General features: G+C 38.7%; 1 protein-coding gene across 1 annotated transcript in view; it reads left to right on the forward strand.

Moving 5' to 3' along the window:
* The window catches only part of POLR3B (RNA polymerase III subunit B), a 111,528-nt gene that overhangs the window by 60,212 nt on the left and 24,549 nt on the right, over positions 1-26,767 (forward strand). The window contains exons 18-23 of the mRNA XM_019728448.2: positions 516-614; positions 4,367-4,494; positions 12,100-12,309; positions 14,706-14,864; positions 16,536-16,653; positions 19,411-19,553. Of these exons, the coding sequence (XP_019584007.2) occupies positions 516-614; positions 4,367-4,494; positions 12,100-12,309; positions 14,706-14,864; positions 16,536-16,653; positions 19,411-19,553 (857 nt within the window). The remainder of the gene's footprint in view (positions 1-515; positions 615-4,366; positions 4,495-12,099; positions 12,310-14,705; positions 14,865-16,535; positions 16,654-19,410; positions 19,554-26,767) is intronic.

The raw sequence follows: 26,767 nt of genomic DNA on the forward strand, positions 1-26,767 counted from the left end.
TAACAATATTTGCTCGGAGCTTTCAAGAAAGTATTTTCATTGTTAGTCTTTTAATTCCTCCCTACCAAATATATCAGCCTGTTAAAAACCTATATGTCTCTATGTGAACTTGCTTGGATATTGTAAAATATTTATCAACTTAGATCACGAGGACTGCAGAGTCTGGTGTCAGTGAGTGTGTCACTAAGTATTTCTGGTAAGAGAAGGACTCTCACAGTATGCTGACACACGTTGTGGGTCTCTCGTCGCATGGAGCTTCTAAAGAAACAGAAGAGATTTTTAGAAGTGGAGACCAGATTGACAGGAATCACAGATGTTTTACTATTTTTATTTCAGTGATGTGTGATCACTGTCTGATCCGAGAGTGACAGTTTCAAGTATCCCAATGTACTGATACTCTCTGGGAGAGAAAGGTGCTTTGGGCCTCGCAGAAAGCCAGTAACTTCCATTATTGCGTATAAAATACTGCAGTAAAATGCTTTTTGATAATGTATGTTTCACCAACATTTTCCCAGGAATTTTGAAGATTTCTTACATGAGAGTCTGGTTGAATATTTAGATGTGAATGAAGAAAATGATTGTAACATCGCACTCTATGAGCATACAATTAATAAGTAAGTGGGATCCTTAACAACAATAATTAAAATCTGTTCTGATTATAGAAACTACCTTCTCTTTTCATTTCATCTTCAATTCTTCTGGGTACTTTCTTAGTAGTTACTATTAGAAGTATACTGTTTTATAATAAAGCATAACCCATCATTTATCCCAATGTAAGAGTATCACAAAACTGCTAACAAGTCATTTTTAGACTTAATTTTTCTTCCTATTCATTTTCTACTTCGTGTATATTTTTTAAAAGGGCTTGCTGCTCTGATTTTAATATTTGACTACTGCCAAACTTGAACTAATGAATCACGATATGTAAAAGATGTATTTCTCTCTTCTAGAGAGGATTTTATCAGTGGACATCTGACTTCTTAGTGTCAGTGCAGGAATTCCCTACATATTATAGTGTGTTACAAAGATACCTCTAAACATATGTGCAATATAAACATGAAATGATAATATATTTACAATGTTTCTTCTAGAACACCGGGTATTTTTCAAAGCATGTGTGTTCCATCTGGAATAGTTAGAGGAAAGTTGCACTATTTTACTTATGTCTGATGCCATGTGACTGATGTACGGTTTCTCTGACCTTGGAATTTTGGGAGTTATATTGTTAGTTAGAGAGTTTGATATTGCTACCTGATAATTATGTCTTCAATCTAGAAAGTACTTTTCTGTTTTCTACTACCAGATGAAATATACCACTTTATTTTTGTCTTATTGTAAGTTAATAAATAATGCTTTCAGTCAGAATTTTAATTCCTTAAAGGTACGAATCTCTCAAAATACTATTTTTATACACTTCAAGACTGAATGAGAATGAAGGAGAACTGTTACATATAACCCTCCATTACATGAGTAACCATCCTTGCTATTCAAGCCAAAAACTTCAGCATCAGCCTTGATTCCTCCGTCCTCTATACCCACATCTAATCCCTTAGCATATCACATGGACCGTCACAATATACGTGGAACCTGAGCTCTTTTCACCACCTCCACCTGTCATCCTAGTCCAGTCTACTGCCATCGCTGCTTGGATTCTTGCAAAAGTTGTGTGATTATTTTTGCACCTGTCCTCATACAGTGTATTCTTATAAATCAGAGTGGTCTTGTAATTTCTCTCCTCAACTTCCTCCGTGCCCTCCTTCCCCCCTTCACTGGCTTTCCATCTCTTGCTGAAGTCCTTACAGAGGCCTTCAGGTTCTTACACGATCTGCCCACCCTGCTTTACGCCTGCAACATCATCTCCTACCTCCCCTCCCTCCCCCTGTTTTAACTATCCTGGCCTCTTCTTCGAACACCTTTTGGCCTCAGCACCTTTGCACTGGCTGTTCCCTCTGCCTGGAACATTCTCCCACATACCTGCATGGCTCACTCCTTTATCTCCTCCAGGTCTTCACTCAGGTTTCACCCTCTCATTGAGTTTTCCTGACCACCCTCTTTAAAATCAAAACCCCTCCTCTGTCCATCCCTCTTCACTGCTTTATTTTTCTAGTACCTTACAATAAAATCTATAAAATGTATATTTTATTGATTTATCTATTGTCTGTCTCCCTCTACTAGAAGAAGCTTCATAAAGGCAGGGATTTTTCTCTGTTTTGTGCACTGCTATGAATGAATGTAACTATCAGCAGTATTACCAAATCACCAAGTTGTCCCATATATCACATTCATTTTATTTTAAAAATAGAAAACATTTTATATTATTTGATTCATATGTATGACATTTTTTAAAATGTAGTTATGGATATAAATACATCATTTCAATTGCTTTTTATTACATTGTCTGACTAATTATAAGTAGTTTATTTAACTTTTTCCCCTATTGATGAATATTTAGATTGTTCCTGATTTTTACACTATTACAAGGTACGGGTTACGTAGTCTTAATTTGAACTAAATTTGAGGCCCTTATACTTGGTGAATAAGAAGTCTCCTAATTCTTGTTCAGGATATAAACTTACAGTGGTTATAATTTTGAATAATCAGACTCCTTGCTTAATTATTAGATAGTATATGATCTTATATAAGTTGTTGTCATGAAAAAAGAAGAACCTTAGATGTTTACCTTCTTCATTTTCAGCATACCCCAATCTTTACATACAAAAAAGTAGGTTTTATTTACATGAAGAATGTCAGTTTGGCCAATATTTAAACAAAACAGTACATTTAAAACAAACTCTTTTATTCTAGGCTATAAAGTGTCACTATAAGCTGTTTCTCTTAAAAAGAAACAAAGAAAAAAACCCAGAGTCCTTTTCCTCTCTCTTGACAAAGGCCTCAAGCATCTGAGAGAATTGGGATCCTGCTAGGTCATGAGGTCAAAACTGTATTCTTTAAACCATGAGCTACATGGAAAGCATCCTCCGTAACTGAATTAGAGACATAATTCAGTACATGTGTATTTAAAAAAAATGGGTGGATAACTGTACATTGCAACTAATTTTCCATGATGGGTTGGGTTAGCTTGGAAATCAGTTCTCTTCACAGGTACTGTAAACCATTGAAGTTATTAAAGTTGTGCTTCAGAAACACCTGAGGAGAGAACAAAAGGTCAACAGAGACCATAGATCCTAGATGTGACATCTGTTACTTTCAGCTAAGACCTGAAAACAATCTGGCTGTTCTTTCTCATTAAAATATCCAAGTTGCTTTATCTATCATGTAGCCAAAACTGAGTTTTCTGCAAAAATATATTATGAAAATAACCAAGACTCTGAACCTAGTAGGTGAAGTCTTACTTTGTGTTCAGTATCTATAGCCGAGCTGTCTAATAAAAATATAATGCAAGCTACCTATATGACTTTAAATTGTCTAGTAACCACATTAACAAAGTATAAGGAAATATATGAAATTAATTTTAATAATTTTATTTAACCCAGAATATCTAAAATATTATCATGTCAACATGTAATCAATATAAAAATATGAAGATGTTTTACATTTTCTTCCTACTAAGTCTTCCAAATCTGGTGTGCACTTATAGCATATCTCAGTATGGATGCTAAATTTTCATCGGAAATACTTGATCTGATTTCGTAAAATTTACAGTTGAAAAAGTTGTTACAACCATAACTAAGGTTTAAAATGAACTGAGTTGTTTAAATTTAAATTGGAGTTTTAAAATATAATGTAATTAAAATTAAGTGAAATAAAAATTCAGTTTCTCAATCATACTAGTCTACCTTTTCAAGTGCTCAATAGCTACATCTAGCTAGTGGTTTCGGTGTTGGTCCCCAGAGGTATGTAATAACTATTCTTAAAGGGGATATATTCCTCTCTTTAAAATGGTGACACCACTTTCTCATTGATATAAATTGGAAAAGTGAGAAAAAGATTACTCATCCACGTGGATGCTTTTGATACTGCATTTCTGTGTGCTCAATATAGTAGCTTCTTTATAAGTGTTAGTTATTGTTATTATTAGTATACAATAATGCTTTACTTTTCATTTAGGAATTCCACACTGTCTCCCTTCTCTTGTAGTTCCACAAATAATAGAAGTTTCTATCACTGAAAAAAGTAATTCATGTTTTATTATATTTTATTAGTTTTGGTAACATCAAATTTTATTGTTATTGAGGTTTTGTTATAAACTTATATATGTATGTATATTTATATAAACTTACATAAATTCTAATAATCTAGGTCCCCTGGGATATCCCCTGGGACCTTGATAGTATTTTTATACTCTTTAAGAATATTTATTTTAGTACTTGGTACCTGGATGCCTAATTCTTAATTAACTTGATAGAGATACCACCCACCTGGAGATTGAACCCTTCACTCTTCTTGGCGTTTGTGCTGGCCTGATCCCATACCCTCATCATAACCAGTCCCCAAGAAACACGTATCAGTGTGCCATGGGAAAACAAGCCATGGGTAAGATTTCCTTCTTGAACTTGGTTCTACATACTTGGATAAAAGACTTACACGTATCTTTATTCTTACTTCGTTAGTATTACATGTTTGGCCATGGCAGGTGCTGCTAACACACCCGAGTGTTAGCAAACTCCGAGGGTGGCCTGTAGGTGCCCCTGTCACATCTAAAGGTTAAACAAAAATGGAGAAAACCTCTCCGAACTTGTTTCCTTGACCAGAGTTATGAAGGGGTAAACACAAAAAGAAAAGCCCTATAAAATATAAATTGTTAATCCAGAAAGATGGAAGAAACAGCAGAAAAGCTCAAGGTTAAGGGAGGAGAGGGAAAGGAAATAGAGAAAAAGATGCAAAGTGTGTATTGGAATGGATGACAATCATTGAACCATTATATCCTTGCAATTGCTCCTATAGTTCCTGAAATATCCAATTCGTGTCACACCAGTTTCTGAATTCATTTTTGTTCTTTTTTCTGTTTTCCCTTTCATCCATCCATCCATCCATTAATTTATCTGTATATTTATCCATAACATTTATTGAGCACTAACTATAGTTTCAGGCTGGAACCTGAAAATATAGAGATGAGGAGAGAGCCCTGTTCTCAAGGAGTCCAGTCTATAGGAGAGATCAACAAATAAAATGGTAGTTCAGTGTAGTATGATAAGTCCTGTAATAGGCTGACAGCCAGAAGCCAGGGCTATGACAGCAGAGAGGTCACTTAAGGCTAGAGAACAGGTTGTTTCTGAAGAATAGAACTGAACTGACTCTTGGAAAACACTAATATTTCTCACAAGTGTGGAAATACAAGCCAGCATTGCATGGGAAAGTCTCCGTGCTTTGGAATGGCTGTTTAGTACAGTATGGGTCGGAGAGGCACCATATACTAAGGAGTTTGAGTTTTATTTTGAAGGTGATACAGAGAGAATACCGGGCAAAAAAAAGTTTTGCTTATAAACTTTTTTAAAAATGTTTTTAAAAATAATTTAAATCCTAATAAGTTGTATAAATTTTATTTTCATATATGTCTATGACATCAATATAACTTATCATTCTCTGATTTAAAGTATGGTACAAGGAACTTCATAAGAAAACTGTAAGAGGTTTTTGCATTGCTTTTGGGTAACAACCAGCATGTAGTTAGCTGTTCAGTTACCAAGAATCAGCTACAACTGACCATAGCTTGACAATTAAGGAATTCTATTTCTCATTGCAGATAAAGTGCGTATATTTCTTTTTTGAGTTTTTATATTGCCCTTTGGTTGGCCATGAAGAAATAAGAAGCTCGTTGTCCTGCTACCATTTACCTGAATGATGTAATGCCTGGACAGTTCAGAATAATTCCCAGTGGGAAAATCTAAACAGCGGCTCATCAATTTAGCCTTTCCCATTCATCTTCAGCAGCAGTGTAGGCTGATTTCCCGCTTGTGCTTCTGACTTGCTAACAAGTTGAAATATACAGTACTGAACCCTGTGTGTCATGAAAGGGCTATCACTTCTATTGGGTTTACCAAACCATTTTGTTTCATGATGTGAATCCTGGCTGAAACAATACACCTTTTGTGTAGAACCTTCAGCAGAATTAACGGAAGACTAATCACTTCATCGCTAATGCCACTCTTTAGTGTGTTTGTTTGAAGATTGAAATAGAAAGAAAGGGCTGCATCTATCTTCACTTAGCAAATCTTTTTTTTTTTTAATAAAGAGACTTGAAGGAAATAAATAATATTTTCATTTCAGTAACTCTCCTCCCTATCCCCCAAAAAAGCCTTTATTTTGTGGCCGTCAGTATCTGAAACGTTCAGTTAGTTGCCACACACAGTTAAGCAGGATCAGTGTGTACAGAAAGCCAATTCAGTGTCTGTAGAGTTCTTTTGTAGTTTTCTATGTGAAGGTTTTTTTTCTTGTTTTGTTTTGAGTGTCATTTGCAATTCATTGTCTGTGTTTTCTGAGGTTGGTGTATTCAGCTGCTCTGACCCTGGGTCCTGCACATTTAGCTCCTGGGATACAATCCTCTGACGTTACTGCTGACGCTAGGAAGACAAAAGCCACTGAATATCTTAAGTAATAAAAAAAAAAAGCCTTTGTTACTGTTTGTTATTATAAAACACCTGACTATAAAGAAAAGCAGGGAGATAAAAGCACATTTAAAGTTGTCACATAACATGGGCACATTTCTCTTTGGACACTGAAATAGCTGCAGAAGTCTTGAGTGAGGTCTGTGTGAGAAAAAAAATCACAAAAGGAAAAAGGCCAGCAGAGGGAGAAAAACCCACAGCGGAGACCCAGGTCTGTAAAGCAGACCTAGCACTCTGAGTTGGACTTCTCTGAGTCATTTTTATTCCATGCAGTCTTGACAGCTGATAACTCAAAGTCACATTATTCCATTTTAAATGTGAGCTGAAGACTGTATGCTGTTCATCCATTTGTCCATGTGGCAAGTGGAAGACAGTAGCCCAGAATTAATTCACTGAACATTCTAGCCAACGTGGAAAATTTGCTGTCTACCTTTTACTACCAACTCCTCCCATTCCACAGAGTAAAGAAATGAGTAAAAGTCATTTTATGTCACTACGAAGAGACCAAGACCAGCACAAACCACAGAGACTGAAAGCCTTACCTCATACATGAGAGAGCTGACTTTAATCCAACATGAAACACCACTGGTGGGTGTCTCTTAAATCTTAGGCTCTTTAAGTTATTAATAAAATTCAAGTTTCCACACAGCATCTTACTATGCTGCTCAGCAACACTTCCCTCCTGTGGATATGGCTCTGTTTGTTGTGACATGGTTCGGAGCAAGAAGTCAGGTAGACGTGTGTGGAAAGGGCAAGGTCTCCGGGTCACTCAGTGCTACAAGCAGAGGCTGTGTGTTGGAGCCGCTTTGTACATACTCCCCCTGGCACCAGACGCGGGGTTCACATGAGTCACGCTTTCATATCCTGCCCATTTTATTAGTTGGCAATCCTCTAGTGGAGCACTTTCTCCTGGTTAAAAGGATCTTTCAGGCACTATCAGCTCAGTTAATGAATATGCATCACATACCTCCTCTAGCGCTGGCTTCTGCTCACCACCCCTTCCCCCTTCAACTCCAAATTGCTGGGACTTTTCTTTTTTTTTTTTTTTAAACTCAGTAGCAAATGCAGCTTCTGTTTTTGTTTTTGTTTTCAATAGACTCCATTCCTAAGCAGATAGTTCCTTTTCCTGTATGTCGCACTTTATAGTAGGATGGGATGCACTAGAAATTGGGCTGGAGAATTTTGAGATACTAAAACACATACAAAGATCCTCATAAAATCTTGTTTTATTCTATATCTCCTCCCCCTCTTTCTGTTTGAATTTTTTTAAAATGAATATTTATTCTTTATGCATTTGGGGGTACAAAAGGAAAAGATGTCTTGGCCAAATTCCCCCTGCAATTTTCTTTGTAGAATTATGCTGTTGATTCCAAAAAAAGAAAGAAAGAAAATCATTGTAAATATTTTAGATGTAAACTTATGTGATATTTCTTGTGACCTAGAATGTTAATAATGAATACTTATGGAGGTTAAATTAAACGAAAGTTCAGTATATAGGTTAGAGTTGGAGGTAGAATGGGTGATACTGCAGGGTGATGGAGTGTGTATTTTTATTACTAATATTGTTAATTGTAGTCATAATGAATGTTGCCACTTACTGAATACTCAGATGATTTACATGCCTTTCTTTTAATCATAATAATAATGTTGTCAGATACAATACATAAACCGTTTTTGTTTCTGACAAGGAAACTGAATCCCAGTTTGGTTGAGTAACTTATAAAAGGTTATGTTTTCTATGCAGTGCTGTCTTTAAAACTTACTAAAATTCTTCTCAACTGAAACTTCTTTCCTCACTTTTTCCTATGCACTGTGGATCATGACCAAGGTGCCATCCCTGCTAGATTGCAGATTATAAGCTCCTTGAGGACAGGAACTATGTTATTTATTACTACACCCCTTGGATCTAGCATAGTGCCAGCTTAGTGGGTAGACTATAGCAAGTACTTAATAAATGTTTCAACAACAAATGAATGACTCTGTGAGCACATTAAAATTGTTAAGAAATCAGGTGCAGATCTTTAAAAAGAATCTTTGAAATGGAAAATTAAGGTGGGAGGCTTATACAACCTGATTTTAAAACTTACTATAAAACCACAGTAATAAAGATAGTGTGACATTGACATAATAAGGGTAGACATATAGATCAATGGAACAGAATCAAGAATCCAAATATAGACCCACACATTTATGGGTAATTGATTTTTTTTTTTTTTTTTAGTGTGTTTTTCCAGGGCCCATCAGCTCCAAGTCAAGTAGTTTTTTCAATCTAGTTGTGGAGGGCGCAGCTCACAGTGACCCATGTGGGGATTGAACCAACAATCTTTTTGTTAAGAGCACTGCGCTATAACCAACTGAGCTAACCGGCTGCCCCAACGGCAATTGATTTCTGATTAATGTGTCAGGGCAATTCAGGAGAAAGGAAAATCTTCAACAGAATAAAATGTCTCTCCGTATATCTATATAGAAAGAATGAACATCATCTTCTACCTCATGCCATACAAAAAATTAACACAAAATGGATCCTAGCCCTAAAGTCAGAGCTAAGACCATAAAACTTACAGAAGGAAACAGGCGAAAATCTTCATGACCTTGAGTGACCTAAAATCTGTTAGAACACAAAAAGCACAAACTACAAAAAAGAAATAATTGGACTGTCTCAAAATTAAACTTTTGCTCTTTGAAAGACACTGGTAAAGAATATGAGAGGCCATTAAGCCACATAATGGGGGAAAAAAAGTATTTGCAATATGTATAGCTGATAAAGGATTTGTATCCAATATATAGAAAGAACTCTTCAATAATAAGATAGCTCAGTTAGAAGATGGGAAAAACAAAAGCGAAAACCAGATACTTCACAAGGAGTGACCAATAAGCTCATGAACATATATTCAACATTATTAGTCATCAGGTAAATGTAAATTAAAACTGAGACACTAGTATACACTCAATAGAATGATGAAAGTGAAAAAGACCGGCATACTAAGTGTTGGTGAGGATGTGGAACAGCGAAAACGCTCATATACTGTTGGTGAGAATGTAAAATTGTATAATCAGTTTGGAAAATTCTTAAGCAGTTTCTTAAAGTTAACCATACCCTTACCAAACCACTCAGAAATTCCACTCTTGTGTATTTACTCAACAGAAATGAACACACAGATGTGTGTGCACAAATGTTCATTTCAGCTTTATTCACAGTAGCCCCAAACTGGAAGCACCACAAACCCATCACTACGAATGGATAAACAAAACATATATTCATACATTGGAGTCTACTCAGCAATAAAAAGAAATGGACTGTGATACATGCAACCGCATGGAGGAATCTCGAAATCATTATGCTAAGTGAGAGAAGCAGCACATGAGTGTACTTACTGTGTGATTTCACTTGTATAAAATTCTAGAAACTGCAAATTAATCCATAATGATAAAAAACAGATCAGAGGTTGCCTAGGGACAGGGACAGAAGGAGGTCTCTTTTGGGAATGTTGGAAATATTCTGAATTGTGAGTGTGATGGTGGTTTCACAGATGGACAGCATTTTGAAATCTTGTAATGTAGAAGTCGTAGTTTGTAAATCATGTTTTAACCTACATACCCATGCTCAGTGCTGCTAAAAATGGTTATACATGTTTACTCCTTCAAGTTCTCTCAGAAGTCTTTAAAGAACATTTTCTGGTGAGATTACAAGCACCAAACATTTACTAAACCACTTTGCTGTTTATCCATTCAGTGCTCAGTTGTAATGTCCGAGAATTATGTTCGGGGCCTGGTAGCACAATTTACAGCAGGATCCAGTCTCTTTCACCATTGTTTAGAGGTGCAGCCATTTATGCTCCCCTGCTGCATAATAATGCTTGTCTCAGGTTTCAGAAGACATGTTTGGCAGCCTGGTGGGACATTGCCTGAATCCTTGTCTCAAGCTGGGTAAAGTATACAATTGGAGCTGAAATCTCAACATAAATTTTAAATGATTTCATGTAAAAGGACAAACTTATTGTCAGTGAACTTGACCATGATCCGAGCAGCAGTGATTTTTCTTATAAAACAGTAAGTGATCTATTACCAGGTGTCATGCCCAGTTTATTAGTTGGCAGAAAAATAACATAAATTAAGTTGCAATTTATAGTGTATAGTCAACAAAAACTATGAGGTTCAGTTTAGCTATTGTTTTTCAGCTGAATCTAGATAAATTTTCTAGAGATTTAAGCAACAATATATATACTATCATAAAGGGTATAATATTATTCTTCAGTTTCATTTACCTGATGTTTGTTGAGCCCAGTGCTGTACTAAACACTCATTTTTTTAAAATCCTTCAGATTTAAGTATTTCTTTCAATAGTAATTGTCAAGGAGTACCATATCATTTTTACTGCCTGTATCGGTTATTTTCATCCCTGAATTAAAATTACCATTGATTAAATGACATGTTGAGAAAAAGGTAAAGGAAATAAATACTGAGTTTTGGTGTCTGCTCATTTTAGAGCTTAACTCCCTTAAATAGCACATAGACATTTTGGGGTACGTGGGTGTTGTGCGTGTATCACTCTGGAAGCATGAGAGAGACAGAGACTGACTTAAAGCTACCTTGTTAACCACTCGGGGAAAGAAGAGATACCTGGGAGAAGTTAAAGAGTCCCAGTAGCCCACACTCAAGCTCAGCAGTAGGGCAAATGTGAGTTTCCCAGTTTTAAGGTCTTTGAGTAGGACCAAGACCAATAGAATGAAAGCCTCTTTTTTAAGGCAGGTCCATGAACCCTGATGAACCCCTATAGGGAAAAGGGAGAAGGGGGTAACGTTCTGATTTCATTTCCAGTTAAAAGCAACACCCTTTCAAGGTCCAATCAGGTGGGAAGGCTGATTGCTAAGGAAGGAAGAGCTCATCCCTGATTGTACAGGGCCTTGGATTCCTTCGAGGAAAGGATCGTGCCTTTCCCCATTTTATGTCCACTATTGGACACAGAGTAGGTGCTTATTAACTGCTTAATAAGTGAATAAATCCACTCTTCTCTGCTTTCACTTTCCTCTTCAGTCTGTTCTCTCCCTTTTCTCTTTTTCATTTAGAATTTTTAGATTGTTTCCTTTTTATGAAATGTATCTGTTTCTTCCACTGTATAAGCTCCTTACCTGTCAGCACTGGGGCTGTTCTCCATACCTCCCCCCAGCAACTGGAAATGTGCCTGGAACATAGTAGAATCAAATACAGAATTGTTGCCTTACTTATGAAATTAACCAATAGAGACAAATTCCTCAAATGGGATCAATTGTGTAAATGCAATAAGTTGAAATTATTTAGATTATTATACCTTGAGTGTGATTTTTCTTCTTTGCAGGATTTTTAATATTACTGAGAAAAAATGCTTTTAAAAGTTGTTAGCCGTCACAAGGGTATTGCGTTTGAAATGTTTGACCTGAAGATTTTCTTCATTTTAACTAGTAAAATTAATGTGCTTATCACTGTATTCATTGCTACCTAATTATTTGACATAATGATAGAATATCACATTTTGTTTTCTCCAATATCAATGAAGGTACCATTGGATACAACCAGCGGAACAGAATTGACACTCTCATGTATCTACTAGCATATCCGCAAAAGCCCATGGTTAAAACAAAGACCATTGAGTTGATAGACTTTGAGAAACTGCCAGCTGGACAGAATGCAACAGTTGCTGTGATGAGTTACAGTGGCTATGATATTGAAGATGCTCTTGTTTTAAACAAGGCCTCCTTGGACAGAGGTCAGTGGATTTTTAAAGCTCTAACACCAAACGTTCTTGGTGCAGAATTAGAACTAGGGACGATGAGCGTAAAAGTCACTTGGTGTCAAAATGTTACTGTCAGTTTTGAGTGATTTGAATTTTATAATATACAAACAGGAGGCACTTATGGTTTGGTGTTGACTTTTTAAAAAATGAATATTATGTAGAGGTAATTTGTTAAATGTGTTATTAAAGAATCTTCTTTTTCTTTGTTATTTTGCTGTATTGGTGACTTCATACAATTCTTCAACAGAAAACATGTAAGAATTTATTTTCCAGCAGGAATTACAATAAATGAAATGTGTTTTTTGAATATATATAGTTATATATTCCACAACAAACCTCTAAGAGAGGGCAGTAGCAACATTTGTATGTAAAAGGCTATTCTTTTAACTATATCTCAACCCCATAATGTTACACATTTTTGTTAGCAAAATGATAAAAATTAAAAATACACATACATGAACACTGGCTTATAGTTTTCACTTTATTTTTTTATTTATTTGACAGTTGCTTTTGGCAAGTCACCACTTCATGGTTTGTTAGCCATCACCTGATCTGAAGTCTGACTTCTCTCTTCATAATCTCTTTTTCTTTTCCCTCTCTGGCATGCCCACTCTGCCTTCCCCTTCACTCTTCGTAGTTGCTAGGCAGCCATAACAGTGCTCCTAGACATGTGTCTTTGGCATTAATGTTGGCTGCACTTAATTTATGCCTCTTTTTTTCCTCCAAATGACAACAGCCATGCTTTAAAACTAGATGTTTTCTTTTCTGATTAACTGGTAACGTTTATGTGGAAACCTGAAGACTTTGTGATATCTGTCAGAAACTCCGCAACACAATTTAATGATCTGAGTTTACTGTCCACTAGCTTTTAAGCTACCACCTGTAAATAAAATGTCCATTTACACTTAGAAGAAAACACTTCTTGATTTCATGCAGTTCAGAATCACACTGCACTCTAGCACGTTGCAGTTAACGGCCATTGTACGAAATTTGAAGATCATGTAATGTTCCCAAGGCAGCTGGCTCTTGGAGCCGAGTTTATTACGGCCATGCACAATTTACCAGGAACTGTAATGACTAAGACCGTTCTCAGAGACCCACAGACGTCTTCATCTGTCGTCCAATTGTAGAAACGTGTTATTTCATCACACAGTCACCTTCATATTTAAGAAATTACATTAGAGCACTGAGATTTTATTTAGAAATACACTTTTCCCTGACTGATTTCCTAAATTCACATTCTGAGATTTCTTGAAAGTGTTCTGCTTTTTGCTGAAGCATCTAAGGGAAGGATTTTATAGCCATGCATTTATTTCATCAGTAATAGCTAGAATTTAATCCTGAGACATTTTTCTATTTATGTGAACTCTTGACATGGCTCAGTATATCCTGGGGAGATTAGAGAGAGAAGCCAGTTTAAAATAATTGCTTGGCCAAAGGGGGAAGTACGGGGTTGCGGTGGGGGAAATGTAGCCACAGAATCTTGGGAAATGATATTTAGCATTGAAGAAAGACAGCTCTTTTGGGTAACTCTACACTAATGAATCTTTTTGTGGGATTCAGTGATTGAGTTTTTTGTTCCATCTGAATATTTTCTGTTAATTTTGCTTATTTTTTTTAATATTTAAGTTGTAGCTGCTCTCAGGCCTTTTCCTTCATCCACTAGATAAATGTGATCTAAAAAGAATTTGATTATAAAGTAAACTCTAATCTTCAGGGCAGAGGCAAACACTCTCTCCCGTTAAAACCGTTTGATTGCTTCTTATCATTTTCTCTCCTCTCTGGAGAAAAATGAATTTTGTGTGTGTGCTTGTTCGGGACGTCCTCTGAATGTCACAATTTCCAGAGAAGGTTAGCAGGAGTTATGCGCCAAGAGAACGTGCAGGAGGAATCCTGGCTGACCAGTGGGCTTGGTCTGTCTCAGCTCCGCCACCAACTTGCTGGGTGTCCTTGGCCACTGAATTTCTCTGGACCTTGCTTCTAGCGCCTGTAAGACAGAGAGGCTAAGCCAGGCGATCTCTTGAGGCCCTTTCCAGTTCTCACATTGTGTGGCTCTGGGCTCTAAAAGAGCCACAATGACACGTAGGTTTCTCTCACTTTCCTCCAACCTGATAAAATACGTATATTCCATGCTGACAATGGTCCTAGAGATTCCAGTGTTTATGGACAGTAGGTGGGGAGCAATCCTGAGCCAGTTCTTCAGATTAGCAGGTGGTTGTTTGGTTTGGCCAGTCCCAGGTTTTCCACCTAAAGAGCAGTATTTTTGGAAGGGCGGTAGAGTGGGGTGGGTTGTTGAATAACACAAATCCGTGTTTTCTCACAGTTGTGTATTATTCATGGTTCTGATACCCATTTTGGTTTCATTTTAGGTTTTGGGCGTTGCCTTGTATATAAAAATGCTAAATGTACATTGAAACGATACACCAATCAGACTTTTGATAAAGTGATGGGGCCGATGTTGGATGCTGCCACGAGGAAACCCATCTGGCGCCATGAAATTTTAGATGCAGATGGTATTTGTTCTCCAGGTAAAAGCCTTAAAGAAATCTAATGGATGTTTTTTGAAATTATAAAAGTTATTCAATAATATATCTGAATGTTTGGTAAACAATGCAGAAAAAGATAGCAACCTACTAAACTACTACCCTCACTCGACCAGTATGGTTATTTTTCGTGAATTTCATTCTAGTCTTTTTATACATGTGTTTTTATATAGCAATAATCTATTCCAGTTATACTTTTTTAGTTATAACTTTGATTCATAAAAAAGCCACTTTAGAATAAGGTCATGTCCCTGCTGCTACGCATGTCCCCGGTACGTCGTCAGTTGTGGACGCAGCTGGCAGAGCAACCTTAAGCTCGTCTTCCCCTAAAAAATGTGACCCCGTTGTAATGATACACTTGTAATGAACTTTGTTGCTGCAACCCACAGCTCCTGCCCATGGGAGTCTTTTGGGTTCGTGTGGGAGACACATTGATCAAAGGAGCGCACACAAACATATGTCAAGTTACAACCAGGTTGAGGAATCATATAAGGAGCTATGAGGCCATTTTACAGCAAGAGGATTTGACCTAGTCAGGAGGGTCGGGGTTGCCCCAGAAGGGAGCTGAAATCTAAAGAATAAGGGAGTCAACTGATGCAGGGAGGAGAGGAGTGTGTTCTAAGCAGTAGAAAACGCTTGTGCAGGTTCCTGCAGCTTGATAGTTAAAGGATCAGAAAGAAGGCCAGTATGGCTACAGCAAAGAGAGCACCGGGGTGTGTGGTGATCAGGAGTCTAGCGACAGAGAGAGCCAAGGAAGGAGAGAGAGGAGGAAGAAGAGGGAGGGAGGGGCCGAGGGTGGAGGAGCGAGGGGCCGGACTCTAGGCCTTATTGCCGTGTTACTGTTTTCATTATGATCCTAAAAGCCACGATAGAATCAGAGATGGGTTTGAAATGATCATTCTGACTATAATATGGAGAAAAGAGTAGAAAGAGAGTCAAAATGGAGGGAGACCAGCGGAGAGCTCTCGCAACAGACCAGGTGACATTGGCTGTGGTGAGGTGGAGAGAAGGGTTGGGCTGGGGAGATTCTTCTTCGGGGAAATGAGCTTGACATTGTCACAGATGGTGCGTGGTGGTAAGTACCGCACCCGCTGTGGGGCCCGAGCCGCAGTGCACGGCTTCCTCTCCTTCTTGCTGCCTTTGTTCCTTTCACGCTTAACCCAGGTCATGTGGCTGGGAAATCAGTGCTGTGACAGTACTGTAGTCGTTGCTCTTTGAGCTTACCATGAAGAGAAGCAAAGCAAAGATGAGAACAGCAGGAAAAATCAAAGAAATCTGTTGGCTTCCTCATTGCCCAAGTTAAGTTGGCGGTGACTTGTTGAAATAACTATTAATAAAAATAAGTGATCCAAATCTGTTCTAGCACCCTAAGAGATCTGTAAAATTGCTACCCAATGACATGACATTTCTCTTGTTAATGTGGTCCCCTAAATCACTTTCTTAATTGAATACGTACTGTGACCTGAATCTATGATTTTTTTTCAAAAGGGCTTGCAAAATTACAAACGAGCCCTGCTAAACTCTAGTTCCCACTCTACGGACTCCTTTTATTTTCCTTCCATGTCTAGACTTCATGCACATAGTTTTATGCCCCAATAATCTTTACATCCCACACAGAAGATAACAATTTGTCTAACACCCTTCTCTCTGTCTTAGGTGAGAAAGTAGAAAACAAACAGGTGCTTGTGAATAAATCCATGCCCACAGTAACTCAGATTCCTTTGGAAGGAAGTAACGTACCACAGCAGCCACAGTACAAAGATGTGCCCATCACGTATGTATTAGTGATTGTGCTTTGGAAATGCATAGAAAGATTTAAACAAACAGAAGAAGGAACAAGAGAAATTATAAGCTGGCTCTTGGAGGGTTGGAGAACTTAGAAATCGCAATTTTGGGTACCATAGTTGTCATGAAGACAGCATAGCATGGAAGATAAAACCGGGCTCTGGAATCGTATAGACCTTCTAACTGTGTTTGAGTTTGGGGCAAATAGTCAGGGTTTCCAGGGAGAGGAAACAGTGAGATGAAGGACATGGGCATAAAAACGTTTCACTGGGGAAGGGCTCAGGACCCATCACTGAGTCCTACAAAATGAAAAGCTATTTTCGAAATACAATGGTGGTTATGCTAGTTGGTTTTCTTCCTGTTCTCAAGGAGGATATCTTTTTCCTATTCAAAGGTGGGCCCTCCTTCTCCTGGGTTTCATTTCATCCACTCTTTTAGGGACCTTCCTCTGTCATTTTCTCTTCTGTCCTCCCGTATGTTCAACCTGTTTTCTGTTGATTCTTTCCTCACAGGCTAGAAAATGTGCACAAATATTTATTTTTAAAAAACAGTAAACCCTTTTTCTGGACCTGGTGTTCTTTTCTAGCTACCACTCTCCTCTTCCTTTCACCACAAAGCTTCTCAGAAGAGTGTTCTGTAATCTCTGCTTCCGCTTCTTACCTTCTGTGTGCTCCTCAGCCTCTGAACCTCCTCAGCCTCCTGCCTCTTCATCCCATTGAAAAGGCGCTGGAAGAGGTCACCAGAGACAGCCTAGTCATTCATTTCACTCAAGAAATATTTCTGGGGGAAAAACAAGAAAGATTTCACTTACTCTGCCAGTAACTGTTCTAGGTGCGTGGGTAACACAGTGAACAAAGCAGGCAGAAATCCCTGCCCTCATGGAGTTCATACCCTATGAGGAAAGAGACTGTAAACAATAGCAGAGCTCACAGGTGGTCACATTGGCTGAATTCAATGGGTTCTTCCGTCCTAACCTTCTTGCAAGCTGAGACTGTGTCTCCTTTGTTCGCTGTGTATTCCCAGTACCTGGCACAGTCCTTCACACATTATAGGTAGTAAGTATATAGTTGTCAAATGGGTGGATGACTTTCATATGACCTTTCTAGAACATGTGACACCACTGACATCCCCCTTCCCTTGATTTTGTGATACTGCTCTCACCTGGTCCTCCCACCAGTCTAATTACTTCTTCTCAGCCTCCCTGCCTGCCTCGCTGTGGTGGCCTTACGCTTGCTGGTGTCTCTTCACATTTGTCTGGATGAGCTCACCTGCTCCAGTGCTCCAGTTGCTCTCCTTTTGCTAATGACTTCCTGATAGACATCTGCCCAGTTCTAGCCCCATACCAGCTCTTGGACAGCTTTACAGGGGCCCCAGAGCCAGACCAAAACCATCTTCCTCCCCACCCTAAACAGGCTCCTCCTGGATCCCTCTCTTGGTGAGTGGCACCACCATCCAGCCAGTCACCTGTAACGCAGACCTGTTTGCCTTTACCTGCTGCATACACCAAAGCCCAAAGCCTGCAGGTTCAGCCAAACCTATAGGTTCTCTCTCCTTAGCTATTCGCTTACCCTCTCAGTGACAGCTGTTGCTGTCTGAGTTCTGGCCCTCTTTTCCTGCTGGACTCTTATTAATCGCTAACTACACGTCTGTCTCCAGTCTCGCCTCTTTCAGGCAGTCTCTATGTTACTGCCAGACTGATTTTTTCTAAGTTACTCATCTGGTCATGTGACTCTCTTGAGAGAGTAAATAGAGTAAAACTTGAGTAGGTGGAGTAAAGCTCTCAGTGACAATGTTAACTGCTGAATTAAGGCCGAACAAAATAGTAATTCCTACAGGACTGCCCACGACCTTCGGCGTACCTCTGTAGCCTTCCCCCTTTGCACACTGGGCCCCATATTTCTAGTAAATTGTCTCTCACTCTCCAAACATCCCATCCATTTCAGGCCTCCGGCATTCGCTCCTACTGCTCCCTCTGCCCTTCCACTGGTCAGGTCTCAGCTCCAGGGTCACCTCCTCTGTGAAGCCGTCCTTGATGGCACACACCTCTCCTCCACCACTCTCCTCCCCAGCCGCTAACAGGATTGACCATTCTCTCCCTGGGGTCTTTTCCTGTTCTCTGTAGCACTGACATCTTCACTACACTTCCCCTTCTCTCTACCTTTATAGCATTGTGTGTTCCTCGGGGCAGGAGCCACGTCTACCTAATCTTGGTATGTCCAGCCTACAAGGACCTGACACAGAGAAGACTTAATAAATGTTTGTTGTATGAAAAACAGATAAGAGGCAAAGTGTGTGAAAAAAATTAACAGGAAAGCTCAATAGATAAAAGTAATACTTAAAAAGGTGGTTAGGAACTTGGAGTCAAGTTCAGACATCAGCTCAAATCCCAGGGCCACTTCATATGAGTTGTGTGTCCTGGGCAAGTTTTTACCCTCTATGAGCATCAGTTTTCCTTGTCTGTAATAAAGGAATAACAATATGTGAATAATATGTGCACTGAAGATGAAATTGCATTATGTCTGCCTCATAAGTGCTCAGTAAATGTTAGCCATTTTAAACAAGGACTATAAAGGGGAAATTGTAACATTTGAATTTAACGTGTTGAAAGGAAAGTCCTTTTTTTAGAGCCCCAGATGGGAATATCAACATATTCTGTGGTAAATATTCAATAAAATATGGCCAAGCGTGTTAGGTTCACAAAGGGTAGTTTGAATACTCTGTTTCAGTGACTTCCTTTTAACATTAGCTACAAAGGGGCAACGGATTCATATATTGAAAAGGTGATGATATCTTCAAATGCCGAAGATGCTTTTCTGATAAAAATGCTGCTGAGACAGACAAGGCGTCCGGAGATTGGGGACAAATTCAGCAGTCGTCATGGGCAAAAAGGTAAATTGTTTCATTTCTCAACTTGTTTATGAAACTAAATGTACTAAAGTATTTATTAATCACAGATGTAAGAAATGTTTTATAACTTTTCCCTATTAAAAATTTGACTGTGTTTGAAATATGACATTATTATCAAAATTATTCTTGTCTTGTTTCTCAGATTAACCTATTTATATTTTAATGGCATTTAAAAATATACTGTAGAATGGCTCCTCTCTGCTATTTATTTCATCCTCCTGCAACTGCTCATCCAAAATTATAAATACGTTCCAGATGACGTTCCTGCTGAAGTACAGGTAGTTGTTCAAAAAAAACAAATAGTAATCCCTCTTTTTATGGGAGGTACGTATTTAAACTACTGTATGTTCTCAGTACCATAAGATATCAGCACTAAAGGACACCTCAGAATTCTCTGCCCCTTTGTTTAACCGATGAGGAAGCTGAGGCCCTGCGAGTTAAGCGGCCGGTCAGGGTACTCAGCTAGTTGGTTGCTGAGCTGGTGTTGAACCCAGGTCTCCCAACTCCAGTACAACGTTTTGTCCACTGCACAGCGATCCCTCTCCTAGATGGAATCTCCATCTGATCCCATTGGAAAGCCTCACTCTTTTCGCTCAGGGCTACTGCTGGGCTATCATCCATTTGTGGTTTTGATTTGTTTTGTTTTATCTTCAAAAAACATAGCACTGGGTCACTAGTATTGATTAACTTATTATCAGTAAGGTTTCTTTTAATCAGTATACATATTGTTTAAAAGTGGAGAGGTAGTCCTGGCATTTGAATTGTGGCTCTGTCTGCCACGTGCTAGTTTTAATAGCAACAGCAGCAGCTGACACTTTTGTACCACTAACTGTGTATCTGGGAATGTGCTCAGGACGTCACATATTGTGACTCATTTACTTCTCATACCATCCTGGGAGGCAGGTACTATCATTATCCGCATTTTACAGAAGAGGAAAGAGAGGCACAGAATGGTTAGTAGCTTGCCCAAGGTCTCCCCAGTCGGTGAGAACCGGTTTTTGAACCTGGCAGCCTGGCTCCAGAGTCCATGCTCGTTACCTGACTACTAGGCTGTCCTGACTTACGCATGTAGCATCGTGCTTGGCACATAGTATGTGCTGAAGAAAGGATGGCAAGGATTGTTTTAACCTTGGCTGTTACTCATTCTACTCTTCAACCTTGAATTTCACCTTTGCTTATAAATTACTAGTGTGACATTTTCTTGTTTTTAATTGATTGGTTTGAAGATAACTACACCTTATGTTCTTGCTGATGTTAGCTGTTTATTTGCTAAGCAAGTATATCAAATATTACAATTTTTTTGGTCACATCAATCCATCCTAGTCATTATTCCATCAATGAAAGTTTTTCTGACTAAGATACTATTTCATCAAAAGCATTTTTAGTTCAGTTGACAGATGCAAGATTATTTTAGCCTGTCAATACTTTATGAGAAAGAATTGGTTCCATCTATAAATATGAATTTGATTTCATACAGTTTTCTAAGATGTTCTTGTTTCTTTTTTCACTGCCTAAGAATTGGATTTATTTTAGCTTCTGGTATACTAAAATATATATATATATATATATCAGAAATAATTCTGATTGGCCCAGTCATGTCCTCTTCCCACACTGGACCAAGCAGCTGTGGTCAGGAGACAATGATACTGTCAGCCCCTTTGGAACCTCATTTGTTTATTCAATTTTTCAAACCTAGTTTTACTGAGTATTTATTATGTGTCAGTCATTATTTTAGGTTCACCCACCTTAGAATAAAGACGATCCGGGGTATGGAGAGGACAGGTTGTCATATTAAAAATGGTGGTCTTAATAAAACTCATTGAGAAAGTTACATTTGTGAAGATGGTGAGTGACTTAGGTGAGTGCGTATCTGAGGAAAGAGTGCCCCAGGCGGAGGGTAAGGGTAATACAAAGACCCTGAGGTGGGAGGTTGCCGAGGGCAATGTGGCTGGAACAGAGTGAATGGGGGAGTGGGGAGCAAGCTTGAGAGGAGGACAGGTATGGAGGTGATCATAATCACTGACACCAAAGGCTTCCGCTTTCTTTACTCTCAGTGTTTGGGGAGTCATTGCAGGTTTTTCAGCAGACACATGATATGATCTGACGTAGAATTTTAAAAGATCATTCTGGCTGATGCTACCTCTTAATACCCTTTGAGTGTTTTTAAACATCTTTAGGTTCTAGTGTTTTCTGCTGCTTACCAGTGACAATCAAATTCTCTATATTGAAACCATTTCTCTTTCTCTCTTGGTCTTGACAACTTCTGAGATGCACTCCTAAGTCATTCTGGGGTAACTATAACCTTGTTTACCACCTCTGTTCTACTTGACCTATTACCAGGACAAGAGCAAAGCTGGATTCTCTTCTTACAAAATGTTGGCACAGGAAGCTTTGCAATAATGCACACCATAAGAGAACGTCTCCATTCTGAATCACTTTACAAACTTCAGATATCCCAAATCCTTGTGCTTTATTCCATTAGAATATTATGTGAAGACTTGAAGGCTGGGATATATTTCAGCAATTACCCACCGTGTTCTAACTCCACTAAACTTTCTGAAGGCCGGGACCATGTCCTCATATTTTCATAAAGCCTGATAGAGCCTTTCTCACAGTTGATATGTGATAGTTTATAATGGTTGAATACATGAATGAATTGAAGGTAGGGGAAATGGAAATGGACAGATTCTCTTCTCTTGATGGATTGATTTTGCACAGGTTTTAATCTATACATTGTATGTGAGTGTGTGTATGTATAGTATAGACAAAGCAGTACTTTTGAAAATAAAAAACATAACTTGCAGTAAGTTCTTATAAATATAGACCTCTAAGTAAAATGTCAGTAAGCCTTTGTGCTGTTGCATTTTTCAAAGTATTACTATGATAGAGATAATGTTCGTTGACAGAAGTGGTTTCCAACTTACAGTGATTTGAAACAGCAGATTTTAGAGAGCTGTTCAGTCTTCGAGGAGCTTTGACTTGTGGGTGTCTACACAAAACCGAAAGAAGCCCTCCTGGGTTTCGATGACCTTTCACTTGCAGTGAGGACTTTATCTTGCTAGTTTTCCTTTTCCAGATGGCCTAATCCAAGGGTAAAAACCTTCTGATTAGCCTGGATTCCCTTGATGGTTCCTTCTTTCAGAGCTTCATCAGATTTATTGAAAAGTTGGGGGGGTGGGGAACAAGCAAACAAACAAAAAACGTAGGTAGTGGAAGCTTTTAACAGAGTAATGGAAGGAATAGAACCCCCTTAATGGAACATAATTTTTTATTTTTTTAGGTATAATTTTTTATCAAATAATAAGTGCATATGGTTTTAAAATGTCAAATAGTACAGAAAAGGAGGTTTTCGTACTGATAAACATCAGTCTCTGCCTTCTAATTTTGCTTCCCAGAAGCAATTTCTTCTCATTTTTACCTTCATATTTCTAAATAATATTCTTAAACAGCTATATATTCATTAACCGTTTTAGATAGTGATTTCCTGTTATATAATAGATATATGTTACCTCTGTTCCCTGCTCTCCACCTCCACCCGCTGTGTGCCCTAGGAATGTAGATTTATCATAATTGGGGGTTACTTAATTATTTAGATTGCATTATTATGACTACATAAATATTGTTCACTTCTAAACCAAGCAGTTGTTGAGTGCATTTCCTTTGTTGCATGACTTTATTTTCTTCTAAAGTTAATCTTATTTTTAATATTTTCCTTATTCTTATTACCATTCTTCTACACCGTCAACAGCCTCTCGATACAGTTGTCCGTATTATCAGTAGTCTGTCGGGACCATATTTTTCCCAGAAGATCTCCTTTATAATGACCCCCAGTCTTCGTGCTCCAAACTGTGGTGCTGGTTCTGTGAACCAAAGCTTCCCAGTGTTAAGAATTGGTAATAAATAGATGAACTGAGACATCAATGCCTCAGGAGTGCTGGGCAGAGCCTGAGGCGGCCAAGGCCATGAGCAACCTCATATTGTGTGCCCTAGGAATGTATTCCAAAAAGGTTGTAAAGCACTCTGTTAGTTTGCTATGGCTGCTGTAATAAAATACCATAGTGGTTTAAACAACAGAAATTTATTTTCTCCCAGTTCTGAGGCTGGAAGTCCGAGGTCAGGTGTTCGCAGGTGTGGTTTCTCCTGAGGCTTCTCTCCTTGACTTGCAGGTGGCAGCTTTCTCCTTGTGTCCTCACGTGGTCTTTTCTCTGTGCAGGAGTGCATCCTGCTATCTCTCCCTCTTCTTATAAGGACACTAATCATGAGATTGGGGCCCACCCCAATGACCTCATTTAACCTTAATTACCTCTTCAAAGGCCCTATCTCCAAATATAGGCACATTCTAAGATGTCCAGCGGGTTAGGTCTTCAATGTATGAATTTTGGAAGGACACAGTCCGTAAGACATTCTAAGTCTGCTGAATGTTAATCATTTATGAAATTCCCTCTTGAGCCCCTATTTCTTGGCTCTTCCCATGTCACTTTTTTCCCCTCCTCCCCATAGTGGAATACTCCATTCATTAAGTCACATATGTTTGAACATGTTCTGTCTTCATACTTGATTTATACTTTGGTTGGATATAGAATTCTAGGTTGAAACGTTCTTTTCTCTAAGGATTTTGATGGCACTGCTACATTATCATCTAGATTCCACATTACTTACACGAGCGAATTGTAACATCATTCTTCCTGATCTTTTTGTGTGTGACCTATTTTTGTCTGTCCTTCCCTTCTTCCTGCTCTCCCTCTTTCTCCTTCCCCAGTGCACCCCAAATCCCCACTCAGAAGCTTTTACTATCTTCTATTGGAATTCTGACATTTCATAGACCTGTTTTTCATTCCTTATGCTAGGAAATAGTTCTGAATCCTTGGGAGTTCAAGTTCTTTTACTTCTTGGACATTTTCTAATACTGTTTTGTTGATCATTTCCTCTTCATCATTTTCCTTGTACCCTTTCTGGTTTTCTTATCAGATGTTAGATCTTCCAGATGGATGCTCCAGTTTTCTCATCATTTTCCCCATTGCCCGTTTCTTTATTTTCTTATTTTTCTTTCTAGGAGATTTGATGACTTTAATTTCCAGATTTGTTTTCTTTAACCTTTCATATTTTTAATTTCTAATTAAGTTTTAAAATTTAATTTATACTCTTCCTTTTTATAGCAACAGATATATATATTTAGTTTTCTTTTTGTTTTTAGCTTTAGAGTTTTGGGGGTTTATTTTTTCTTTTGTTCTTAATTTTGTCTTTATTTCTTGAGATGTTTCTTTCCCTCCTATGTGTTTTAGGGTCTGATTTTTTGTTTTTGTTGGAAGCTTTCCTCTAATGCCTGGTACCTCCTTGAACAATAAAAAGAGATTGGAAGCTCTATGTCCCAGGTAGAGAGCTTCTTAACTGGTGGAAGTCGTTGTAGGGTGATCAGGCATTGAACCATTCTTACTGCTGGTGCCATTCAGTTTCTACCTAGGATCTTTGTAACTGCTGCCTGCAGGTTAGAGTTGGGAGTGAAGGCAGGGGTAGTGTTTAAAGCTACCGCTGACCTAAGAGCCAGATAGAGATGGGGCTGCAGCCCACACAGTGCACAGACTTTCATTTAATTCCTCCTTATCAGGCCAGTACGTCAGCCCACCCTCTGCTGTGCTTGCTACCCTTGGATCTCGGTTCATTGTCATTCAGTTTCTCAAGTAAGGATGGGGAAGAAGGGTAATTTCCTTGCTGTATGGGGTGGAGAATAGAAACTTGGGATCTGGTGATTTCTTATACAGACATTTATTTCTACAAGTATTTATTAAGTATCTTCTAAGTGTCTGATTATATTCTAGACCCTGGTGATAAGCAGTCAACAAAACAGACAAAATTCCATCCTTTGTGGGGCTTACCTTCTCGTGTGAAAGAGAGAAAATGAATGAATGAGAAGGGTTGAGATGAAAACAAGATTGAGAGGTGACTAGGAAGCATGTTGTAGGGGAGGAGTGTGGTTACTGGTTGAGATTTTAGGTGACGTGGTTGAGGAACACCACCCTCACTGAAAAGATGACATTTGGGTGAAGACCTGAGAGAAGTATGGGAGCAGACCAAACCCCCTCTGGCTGAAGAGCTTTGGAGGTAAAGGAAGGCCTGAGGCTGGAGCTAGCCTGGTGTGCTGGCGGCCGGTCAGAAGGCCATTGTGGCCAGAGCAGAGCCAGTGAGCGGTGACTAGTCAGATATGAGGCCATCTGTGAGCCTGTTTGAGTGAGAGGGCCAGCCGCTGCAGGAGTCTGAGCAGATGAGAAATACGACCTGGTTTGTTCCGGCTACTGTGGGGCACAAGGGACAGAGCAGCTATAGTGCTAGTACAGTGACTTGGGTGAGAGTTAGTGGAGAGTGGGGAAAGCATAATAATAGGGAAATGGTGAGAAGGGAGCAGTCTAGGCACTGTTTAAACGTAGAGCCCGCTGGAATTGTTGATGGATGGGGTGACTTTGAGTCAGTCTTCCTGTTTTCTGCCCCACACTTCATCCCGCTTTTATCAGTACTGTGTCTTCATTTTCTGAGTCTTCCCAGTAACGGGGTAAAGGCTGAATCAGCTCGCTTCTTCATACATCCTCTGCAGGTACTTAAGTTTACCGTGCTCCTTCTGCTAAGCCACTTACTGTTCTTTCCTATATTCGTGAGTTTTCAAAATTGTGTGATTATCTCTTGGCCAGTCATTTTTTCCTTACAGGTGTATACCTTAATATTTTTCAACTCATGTTAGTGAGTTTTGGAGAATATGTCGAGATGAACGCGTTTCATTGCCATGTTTACTGGAAATCCATGTGTCTACGAGTATTTGAGAATGTTCAACACAGGAATGCTAAGTGTGCTCAGTTTTTTTCACTATAATTTATAGAACTGAAATTAAAATTATTTTTATAAAAGGTGAGAAGGATTTTTAGAGCACCAACCTTTTGTCTACTAACCAGAGCCTTGTCTCTTGGCCTCTTATTTTTATTGGTTATTTTAATCATTGCTAAAATTGAAAGCTAACTTAAAAATGTTTAAAGCTCACATACTCAGAATTAAGAAGTGCTAACAGTCGTCAAAAGGGTGTTAATCACATTGTCAATTCTTAATTATCTGAGAATTGCTTATGTGTTTTCTGGATTGTTATTGTAACTAGGTGTACCGTTTTGATCCTTTCCTTGAATGTTACTCATCTGAAGCCAGGGACATGACAGTAG

This window comes from Rhinolophus sinicus, linkage group LG02 (assembly GCF_036562045.2).
Source record: "Rhinolophus sinicus isolate RSC01 linkage group LG02, ASM3656204v1, whole genome shotgun sequence".
Taxonomy (NCBI): Eukaryota; Metazoa; Chordata; class Mammalia; order Chiroptera; family Rhinolophidae; genus Rhinolophus; species Rhinolophus sinicus.